Below are 11,732 nucleotides of genomic sequence, written 5' to 3' on the forward strand. Positions count from 1 at the left end.
TACATTCTGTCCTTAGAAACAATTTTACTGATCCCTGAAAAGACTTTCGATGAGTGTGTCCAAGTGTGTGTCACTATGTCTAAAACATACGTAAATAACTTTAATATTAAACAATTAATTGGCTGAAAAATAAAATCTGTCTTACACGAAATAACAATCTGTACAGACTAACTTAGGGTGCAATTTTACGCCACTGAGGTTTTATGGTCCTGCTGATAGACTTTTGAATGACTCACTGCATTTTACAGCCTCACCCAAAATCCCACCTTTAGTTTCTATAAACTTGATAAATGTAAAATAAAATGTAAAAGTTCATAGTGTGTCGAAAAAAACACAGCAGTATTTGTGTATTGTTTGACTTGCAGCATACAAATTGCACGGATAGTTCTGGGAGACAGACCAGGGTAATGTTGGACTGCATCAACGGATGCATACTGTGATGAATGATTTTATCTGTTTGCTGGTTTTGGAGGTGGGGGAATATTGGTGGTGCACAGGGTCTGGGAAAAGGACATTTGGAAAACATTCAATGTTGAAGATGACAGTAAATCAGAGACCATTGGCGGTGGGGGGAGGGGTGGGGTCTGGGTGGGGACAGCAGTCATGGGAATTGAGCAGGAATTAAAACAGCTAGAAATAAAAAATACTTAAAGATGTAAAAATGGGCAAAAAAGTTTCAATAAAACCTTAAACAAAATGCTCCAATCAAAAGAAACTCTGCAAGATCGATAAATGCAACACAGGCCTATCACATTTAACTCATCGAAGTAAGCATGACTTGTGATTTAAAGCTGTGACCCATTTTAGTGCAATTTCCTCTCCCATTGCTTCAATTTCAGGTGTCAGCTATGGCTAAGTGGGTAGCAACCACAGCACTGAGTTAGAAGGTTATGGGTTCAAGTTCCATTCAAGTGATTTGAGTACATAATTCAGGCTCACAGTCAGTGGAGTACTGCCTGCTTGAGGTATCTGATTTTTTTTTTTAGGTGGGATGTTAATCTGCTTTCACATGCGGACATAAATGTTCCCATGACTCTATTTTGAAGATGAGCAAGGGAGTTATCCCTTGCAATGTTTATTCCTGAACCAACAGCACAAAAAACAGATTATCTGCTCATTACGTTGCCGTTTTTGGGAACTTGTGTGTGAATTGGCTGCTGTGTTCTCTACATTACAACAGTGACTGCACTTCAAAAAAGTATTTTGTTAGCTGCAAAGTGTATTAAAATATCCTGAGATCATGAAAGGTGGTGTATAAATACAAGCCTTTTTTTTCCATTGTAACAGATTTATCTGCGTTATTCATTTAGATCATGAATCCCAATACTAAAATTTCTTAGATATCATTTACAAAGTAGTGTAAACAAAATTGCAGTTGAATGGGAGAAAAAAGGTTTTCTTTCAGTATTAAATGTTATTAAAGATTTTTTAAAGATGGGATAAGGTGAGGGATTAATAGAACCTGCACTATCAAGCCTCAGCACAGGTTGGTACCTGTGAACGTTGTTCATTTTTGCATTACAAGTGCATTTTAAGATGGCTTTGGAGCTGTTTATATTTCATCTATCATAAATGATACACCATTTGAAGCTATTCCATAAGAGTCAATTTATTTGATTCTTTGAAACCTTTTTTTCAATTTCTTGTAATGTTCACATTTCCTCTTAATTTTCTCCTAAATCATAGCAATCATAGGAACTTATAGCGTAGAAGGAAGCCATTCATCCTGTCTTGCCTGTGCTGGCTCTTTGAAAGACCAGCACGGCATTTATTTTTAATTATCAAGGTGAGTGAGAAAGTTGCACATTCACCTACACAAGGGGAATTTCAAAACCTTTTAGCGCCTATAATAAAAACAAAAATAGAAATACCTGGAAAAACTCAGCAAGTCTGACAGCATCTGCGGAGAGGAATACAGTTAACGTTTCGAGTCCGTATGACTCTTCAACAGAACTAGGGAAAAATAAGAGAGGTGAAATATAAGCAGGTTTGGGGGGGGGGGGGGGGGGGGGTGGTGGTGGAACAGGTAGAGCTGGATAGAGGGCCAGTGATAGGTGGAGATTGCCAAAAGATGTCATAGACAAAAGGGCAAAGAGGTGTTGACGGTGGTGATATTAGCTAAGAAATGTGCTAATAGGTGACATTAAGGTTAGAAAGCAGGACGAGCAAGGTACAGATAGCCCTAGTGGGGGTGGGGTAGGGGGGAGGGATCGAAATAGGCTAAAAGGTAGAGATAAAACAATGGATGGAAATACATTTAAAAATAATGGGAAAAGGTGGGAAAAGAAAAATTTATATAAATTATTGGAAAAAAGGGGGATCGGAAAGGGGGTGGGGATGGAGGAAAGAGTTCATGATCTAAAGTTGTTGAACTCAGTATTCAGTCCGGAAGGCTGTAAAGTGCCTAGTCAGAAGTGCCCATGTCCTCCTCCAGCTTTTCACCATTAAGCAAAAGCCTCTTCTTGATGTCCACTTTTCAAATTCAATTTTTGTAACCTCTTTGCTTTCTTACGTACCAGTACAGACAGTTTTGATGTATCTGGATGAATTATACATAGTCTGAACATATTTATTTACATCCATTTAATTGGCCCAATGAAATAAACTATGTCAGGCTGCATTTGCAACCATCACTAACAGGCCTACATGGGAGACCATGTATTTTGCTGGGTGCAAATCATAGGAAAGGATTTGTTCAATGTTTTACCTAAATGTCGGTGTGTGCTGTTTATAGGCACTGAGTATTGCAACAAATGTCAGTGTGCTACTTTAACAAAGTCATTAGCTTGTTTGAAATAAGTGGGTTAAGGACTCTGTTAAAATGGCGCACACAAGAAGTTGAGCTGAACTAATGTGCTAAAAATAATACAGAGAAGCTTCAACCCCATGGAGTCCAAAAAAAATCTTATAATGATATCAAAGTGCTATGAGGAAGCTGTGGAGCTTGATTATACACCAAAGTGTTTGCAAATTGTTTGTTAATAGGTTTCTTGGTTTTAGGTTTGAGTCACTAAAGCCAATAATATTTTCATCCAAAGAGAGATTTCAGTGGTTATTTCAGTAGCACCAATAAAACACAAAAATACTGAAGGCAAAACCCAGCTATGTCTTTACTTTGTACACCTGTGCTTTGTAAGTTTAATATCCATTAAGAATTGTTTCCTTAAAGTAAAATGTAATTTTGTTTCATTCAACATGATACACGCAAAGCATTTCTTCTGTCAAATAATATTTACACTACTTGATCAAAGATGAAATAACAATGCTCTACGCTGGGTATTTTTGCTCATTTTATCTTTTTACAAAGAAAAAAAATACTGATATAACCCAGATATACTCTAATGGAAATATAACTAAAATAAACACTGGAACATACAGGGGATTATGCTAGGGTACCATGTGCCAAGGGGAGAGTGCAGAATATCCATTTCTTTTTAGTCTGTTTTCCTGCCATGGTTTTTTAAAAAAACTTTGTTCAGTTCAGGTGAGGCAGAAGGAGGGTGATAGGAGTATTTGAGATTCATAGGAATTACCAATCTCTGTACAGCATAGGTTTTTGAAATTTGCAACCACTGTAAAAAAATTAAATTGTATTAATAAACACCAAAACCAGGGAAGTCTGTAGATAGTTAGCAAAATAATAAATCATATGTAGGTTTAATTTGCTGTAAATTAATGTCAGGTTTGCTCTTTAATCATAAAAATGTAGCAGATTGATATAATGTACTTCTTAAAAAATAAGACACAACAAACCATAAGTATGTCACAGAGACCGTTGACTGTTCCACAAATCAGTCCTGAGCACAATTTCACTTGATTTGCTTCACTGCCACTACTCACTCAATATCTTTCATTTTTAGAATGATAAAACTGTAGATATTATATTCAACACAATATAATAAAGAAATAAAGGATTGTAATCATGTTTTTTTCCTTCTAAACACATAAATTGTTTCATTGAAATGAATCTTAATTATCTACTTCCTGTAGATAATTGAATTATTTTGTGTTATTATCTATCAATAGCATTCGTAGTAGGGATCTGGCTATGAAGTGGTTGTTACTACCTTATGACTATTTGTGTTGCATTACATGATACTTGTACACTGACTCAGCAAGTCAATTTCTGCAGGGACCAGCAGAAATTCAGATGACATCACAAACAGGACCTCATGGGAGTTAACAGTAATAGAAGTGCACTGTGAGTTTTCGAGTTTAAAACAATCTAAAATATTTCATAAACTGTTCATATTTAGCGAAACATTATCATCGGGACATACAATGCAAAAAAGTAATATGTTCTTATCAAGTTTTGATCAAAATCAGCACTGTTGATTGCATCCTTGCATAACATGTTTAAATTGCATCTTCAGCTATTAACTTGAGAGCTAATTCTATTTCTTCTGTACCATTACAAGCTGCCTCCCATTAAGTAGCTTCCAACTAGCATAACTGGATGACAAAGCTATATGGATTAATGCGAGACACTACTGAGTTAACGCTTGAAAATATCCAACTCTGTAAGGTATTAGTCAGTACATGGTCAGTTGGATGTACATACTGTAAGCATGATTTTTTAATTTTCATGATGTTTTTGTTCAAATTTTCAAATTTCTAGTCGCACTTTGGTTGATTTAAATATGGGTTTCATCTGAACTTTCTATTTTTCTTTTGCTGAAAAGAGAAAATCAAAGCAATATTGCACACCAAAGAAATCAGCTTAAATATTGTTGTCTCATCCCTAAGGAGAAAGTGTCAGTGTTATTCGGCGGATAGATTGAATACTTCCTCTTTGTTACTGTTGAACAAACTAAAATACCATTTTTATTTCAGACAAAGCAGACTTGTATAAAATTTAATTTGCAAAATATTGGTATACCAGACAAATATTTAGCTAAGCTTTTTAATCTTTATTTTCAGTGTTTTCAAAATAAATATCAATTTCAAACCTTTTGCGGGGAAGACAGGCTGGATGCCTATGTCTTTATGATTATGTGTGCTACGTATTTGTTAAATGGCTCCCAGGAGCTGGTCAATCAAATCCTTTGGAGTTAGTGAGCTATCTAGATGGTAGACCATGCTACTTTATCAGATAAAACTATATGAGTTTAATAGATTTTTTTGAACATGTCCTTGAAGTCATTTGTCAAGTTGCAATACGAAGTCCAATTCTAAGCACTCATTAGATCAATCACAGTTCAAAAATTCTTCACCCCAAATTATATATTTTTTTCAGAAAACATATGAGATCAAACAATAAATATTCTCAGAGCATCACTTAACAATTGAAATCATGATTTTAACAATTTTTTATATCCAGATTTTTCCAATTTGATGATTATATTAAATTAGGCCAGATCTTACTGAAAAAGTAACAATGTGTTAATGAGGTAATCCATTATTAATGCACAAATCGGGCAGGAAGATCAAGTTATTAAGAGATATACCATGAATTGTGAATCTCCAGAATTAGCTGGTCGATTTATGTGCTCTGCTGTTTGTTTCACACAAACAGCATTTTCCTTTCACCTTTATTTTTTAAGAACTTGCTGGATTTGCACAGTAATTGCCTATTAAACTTGTTAAGGATAATAATTAATAATTAATAGCATAAACACCATTTTAATGACTTGATAATTGATAATGCAATGTGAATCAATCTCTGGTCCAAAAAGAGAACAATTTAAAGTGCTGAGTCTTATTCCTGCATGTAGTAAATTGTTATCAGATATTTTACAAATTTCAAATTTACATATTTTTTCTTAATTTTCCTTTTTGGCTTTCCTTTTTCTCTCTTTTAATCCAATCTTGCTTCTCACTCTTTGTTTCGCTTTCTGAACCTGATTTCACTCTAATTCACCCTCAGTCTTTATTGTACCTGTTTCTTGCTCAGTCCTTAAATCTCATTGGTTAAGGAGATACACTGTTGGTTCCCTCCTTCACCAAGGTCCCAAGTGTCCTGTCACCTTTGCCACAATGTTGTCAGCTTGCACTTCCAGCAAGTTACAATTGCAAAACATTTTTGACCTTATGAGTGCAGAAAATTGTCTAATTAATGGTGCATGTCTTGCTCCAGCAAGATTTGATCCATTATATTTGAAATGACTTATTTTTGAATATATTCACAACAAACACAAATAATTGCTTGCTTTATGAACACTAATCCGAAATGAGATTGGATGCAACCTGGAATTCAAACAGTTAAGCATTATTTCTTATTCTGGGAACAATGATTCAAATGCTACACCAATCTGAGTTATATAGATTTTAGCTTACGTGTGAACATTTTAATGAATGACAGCGGCAAAACTACCTCAAATTGCATTCAATTAAATAATAATGTCCAAAAGCCTTTCCCTTTTAACACATTTACATTGTGAATAACTAATCTTAACAATATTTCTGGTGAGGATATGTGTTTTATTGCACCAGGGCAGTTAAAATGAACAGAGGAGAAAATATAATAGTGGTGTGTGAGATAAATTTAGTGCTTCTGGATACTGTGGCAGCTTTTGCAGCAAAAAAGGAGAAAGTCTGGATTTCCTTAATGAATATGTTCTGGGCAAAGAAGAAAAAAATGCATCTGCTAATCTACACTGCAGCCATCTTTTCCCAGATATGCCCGCATGTATGCAGTTAAAAAAACAAAATGAAAAATGGTGCATTTATGACACATAACAGTATATTCCCACTAAACTGACAACACACTGTTAATTTCCACACAAGGCCCAGCCCCATCTTAAGTCCGGCCATGATGGTTACATATTTATAAGAAGCAAGAGCAAGAGGGGTTTACTGGGTCTTTAGTATAATTTGATCGGGGAAAAACAGTAAATCTGACAATTTTTTAATGAGCTAAGATATAATGAAAATAAGTCCACAACTTAAAATCCTTCGAGAAATCAGTATAGCTGTAATTTCTGGTAGAGTTAAATTTTGCTTTTTACATGAAAACTTCCATGAGCTCCAATTAAATTTATTCACCAGATTTCAGTAGGCATTGCATCAGTTTGTGTTTTGTGGCTGAAATACTTGAATTATATTTACTATTAGCCAAGTATCCACAGAACGGTATGGTATTGTTAAATAAATCTAAATGTACCACAATAAAAATGTACAATGGAAAAGCATTGATGGTTTGTTTTACATCACTTAATGAATGAAGTAGACATAATATTAACTCTCACTCCTATATTTGAGTGAAAATAGTGAAAATAATTGTAATGCACTACAGCAGTATCAGTAAAATATATCCTAATTGTGGATTCAAAAGAATACAGAGTAGAATAGTGAAGAAAGTCTAGCCACTTGAACACATTTTGTTTTTAAATTCCTGCCATATGAAGACATGATGGTGACCTTATTTAGAAACCAATTGATATAGAAAATTTCTGATTAAATACTGACCAGCTGATGATTTGTAGTTGTTAATTATAGCATTACAGAATGGCGTGCAAACACCATATTAAATTATTTAATTGTGCAGATCTAAAATACTGCTGCTGACCATTGTGGAGACCTCTACTGGGGATGTTAATGCAATCTGTACAGTCAATATTCCAGATCTAGCTGACAGCTTTTTTTTTACTAGAATTGCTTCATCAACACATCATCATGTTAACCCCTAATTTAGATATCCTGGTTGCTGCTGGCTTATGTCGGAAATTCAGTTTGACAAAAAAGCAACTCCATGTCAACAAATGGTTAAAATGACAACAGTGAACCCAATTAAAATGCTGCTTCCTGACAAGTGCTTTTGCTGTACTTTTTTTTCTCTCTATTTGGCTTTAGTTAATTTGTAGCCAATGCAAAACAATTTGCCATTGTCTTTAAATTCAACTTCCTCTTACTCCTCTTACAATTTCTATTTTTGTTAAACTATATACTGTATAAAAAAAATATGCCACACAAATAGCCATTTTGATCACCTGGTGGTGTAATATAACTACCCCTTTCCGTTATTTTTCTTTACAAGGGTACATACATTACATAGATTTGTACAATCCATCATATAGCCCTGCGTGGCCCCAGTGCACACACTGATTTGTGCAATTCTGAGATGAATATTAAAGACCCTTAGGTCTCTTTCTAATTTAAAAGTGCAGAATGCATACAAAGACATCCACTTTAAGAATAAGAGCTTCATACTAAAATTAGGGGTGTGCTAGCCTCTTGAAGTTCGATGAAAGGCCATTTTGACTCTAATTATAAAGACTGCTGAAGCTAGAACCAAACCCGAACTGTGCAATGAACATCACCTATGACACACAGTGAGCCACTGCAACAGGTACGTTGAGTCCTGCGGCAAAACTGCAATATATTGATGCATTTTTGTACAACATGCGATATTTCTGATGTCATCTAGGAATAAGCAAAATATTTTGGTTGGAGAGGTCACTCCCAGGTGATTTTTGTGTGCTAGAAGTAATTTTCTGGGTCTATTTTGTAACTAAAATAGCTGACTTGAAGTACACGTGAAGAAACAACAATCTGACTATCACACTGTAATGTAATGCTAATTTAGTTAAAAACAGTATTGTTTCCAGATATGGGAAAGCTAAGAAAGTAAGAAAGACTGTAATGTCCCTTTAAGAGCAGTGAAACCCAAAACGTTTACTTATGCCTATTGTCAGAATATCACCAGCAAATCTTCAGTTGGGTTCCTTTGATCCTAGCAAATTCCAATGTTTCAGTGGACCCACTGGTTCTGGTGCACACCCCTAGTTCAAATATCCCGTTCAAGGTGATGATCTCGTGCCCAGGCACTTTCACCTCAAACATTTACATTGACCGAAAAAAAAAACAAACCTCAGATAATTAGAAATAAATACTGTATATAAACAACTCTGTGGCTTAGAACTGACTGCACGTTGTCTGTTTTTCGAGAACTTCGAGGTAGTCCGGCTCAATATGAAGCTTTGCTTTCAGTTCGAGATAGTCATTTCTAATTTGCTCAGCATATACGTTATTGGGTGCCCCGTACAGCACCGTCTCCCTCATCCTTTCTGGATGTAAATACTGACGTCTAACTTCATAGTTTGGTGAGTAATTATAGTTTGGTGGGCTACCAAATTTATAGTCAACACTGTTCCCAGTGGGCGACTGTTTCACGGGTTCTAAAATCCCACGATAGAAATGATCTACATCTTGCACTGGGGAGACCTCCTCCTGGGGCTCTATGGTGCTAATGCTGTAAGTGGGGCTCCTCAACTGGTTTTCTCTCTCCTCATCGACTTGGTTTCTGTAGGTGACCTTCAGCTCGTGTAGATCCCTGTAATCGTCCACTGAGTTGCCCTCCCTCGACCTGTAGATGGGGTTCTTACACATGTGTCCCAGGGGGTGAGGGATGTATTCGTACACATGGCTGGCTGGGCTCTTGGCTTTGGGGGCTGACCTGTGGCTGTACACACTGTACTGCAGGTTGAAAGAGCTCACGTCGGAGTTATTGGTGCTGGCTCGGTCACTCTGTGCCTTTTTGCGCCGCTTCATCACCAGCACGAAGAGGCCGGCGGCGACGAACACGGACGTGATGAAAACCAGAAGCAAGCTGAGGATGAGGACGGACAGGGGCACAGAGCCCGTGTCCGCCATGTACTGGAAAGGGGTGGCCGCGGCGGTGGGGCTCTCCGTGGGCCGGGCAGCGGAGGGGGACGGGGTGGAGACGATTATGTCAGAGTAGTCGGGGCAGATCAAATCGGACTTAATCGCTCTCAGGTCTTTCCCTGTGAACTGCTTGGGCGATTCACAGATCACGCCATTAATGAGGGTGCCAGTATTAAACCTCTCCAGCCAGTGCTTCATGCCTACAATATCACAGGTACAATCCCAGGGGTTCTCGTACAGCTCGATCTGTATTAAGGACTTAAGTTGCTCTAGGACTCCAACCACAGGCAGGGATGTGAAACGGTTACTCCGCAAACTCAGCCTGGTCAGGTTCAACCCTGCAAAGATGTCCCTGGGGAAAGCCCTCAGGAGGTTATTGTTTAAAAAGAGCAGATGCAGACTGGGGACGGGCTGGAAGGTGCCGTGCACAATTTCTTTAATAGCGTTGTACTCTAGGTACAGGTACTGCAGGCTTCGCAGCCCGTGAAAGATCTCCGAGGTGAGCCTTTCGATGCAATTCCCATTGAGGTACAGTCGGCGCAGGTGGGTGAGGTTCATGAAGGCTCGGTCCTGGACCACGGTGATCCGGTTGTGACCCAGGTGCAGCAGGTCCAATCCCGGCGTGTCATAGAAGTCCGACCTCCGGACGGTCAGGATGTAATTCCCGGTGAGGTACATCTTCTTGGGGTTGTAGGGTTTGGGCTGCAGCTCGGCGATCCTCTCGATCCGCTTCTCCTGGCAGTTGACGTTGAGGCCAATGTCCGAGATCTGCATGTTACAGGTGCACTGGCGGGGGCACACTAAAGGCACCGGGGGCTTGGTCTGATAGGCGAAAATGGGGCCGTAGTTGTAGCCTTCCTTCGCCGGGGGTCCCTTGGAGGTGGGGCGGGCACGTGGGGCTTTGGGGAGGCGAGTGCCCTTGGGGGCCCTGGATGGGAACTTGGAGACAGACGAGGAAGTGACGATGGAAGTGGCCGGGGCTGGGCTGGTATAGAAATAGCCGCGGGTGGTCAGTGGGGGGGGCAGCAGCTTCCAGTCGGAGTCGATGCTGGTCCTTCGGGGGCACAGCTCCTGCTTGGACACCTCGTCCACGTCCCTGCCGTGCAGCCGGAAGGGGGTCTCGCACACGACCTCCCCGACCAGGGCGGTGTAGGAAATGCTCTCCAGCCAAGCCTTCAGGGCAATGAGCTCGCAAGTGCAGTTCCAGGGGTTGTCCTCCAGCTGCAGCTCGACCACCCGGTCCATGTGCTCCAGGAGCCCCACGTAGGGCAGCATCTTGAGCCGGTTGCCCCTCAGGTCCAGGTGGGTGAGGGGGACGTGCTTGAACAGGTGGCCGGGCAGGCTGCTCAGCAGGTTGTCGTTCAGGATGAGGACCTGCAGCATGTGCAGTTTCCCGAGGCAGCCGGCTTGGACCGAGCTGATGTAGTTGTAATCTACCTGGAGGTACTCCAAATCCTCCAGCCCTGAGAACGTGTCATCCCGAAGCGCCTCCAGTTTGTTGTTGTTGAGGTGCAGCCGCCGGGCGGCTCGGAGCCCGTTGAAAGCGCCCGCCTCGATGTCCTGGATCTGGTTGCCGCCCAGGTGCAGGATGGAAACGCCGGTGAAATTGACGAACTCGTCGGGGTACAGGCGGCCGAGCAGGTTCCCCGTCAGAAACAGATGGTAGACCGGGAACCGCGGCGGGCTGATCTGCAGGAGGCTGATAATCTCGCTGTTCTCGCAGCCGACCACCAGGACCTCGTCTCTCTCCTCGCAAGAGCAAAGGTTTTCGCAAATGTCTCCGTAGCTCTCGATGGTCTCAGCCCACGACAGGACGAAGGATGCAAAGGCGATGGCTTGCGTTACCCACACATACATTTTCATACCCCGAGTGCGGATCCGTACTTACTCCAGCGCTGGCTTGCAGCTCATCACCTTGAGAAGAGAAGAAAAAGTGTAAATACTTTCCATTGCAAGCGATCAACTAACGTCACCAAAAATGACAACCTCCCCCCCCCCTCCCTCCCCATCTCCTCTCCTCCCAGCATCACTTTGAAGGGAGGGGGCTATTTCCTTACGACAGATCGGTTGCTCAAACGGTCACCAGATCCCCAACTGATCGCTGCAGTGACGTCGAGGTCATCAAAAGT

General features: G+C 40.2%; 1 protein-coding gene across 1 annotated transcript; it reads right to left on the reverse strand.

Annotated features, from left to right (window-relative positions):
- Positions 1–5,260: 5,260 nt before the first annotated feature.
- slitrk5 (SLIT and NTRK like family member 5) lies at positions 5,261–11,508 on the reverse strand. The gene has a single exon (XM_078545932.1). It carries the CDS (start codon positions 11,464–11,466, stop codon positions 8,854–8,856), a length of 2,613 nt encoding a protein of 870 aa, XP_078402058.1. The 5' UTR covers positions 11,467–11,508; the 3' UTR covers positions 5,261–8,853.
- Positions 11,509–11,732: the final 224 nt, after the last annotated feature.

This window comes from Cetorhinus maximus, chromosome 7 (assembly GCF_964194155.1).
Source record: "Cetorhinus maximus chromosome 7, sCetMax3.hap1.1, whole genome shotgun sequence".
In the NCBI taxonomy this organism is placed as follows: Eukaryota; Metazoa; Chordata; class Chondrichthyes; order Lamniformes; family Cetorhinidae; genus Cetorhinus; species Cetorhinus maximus.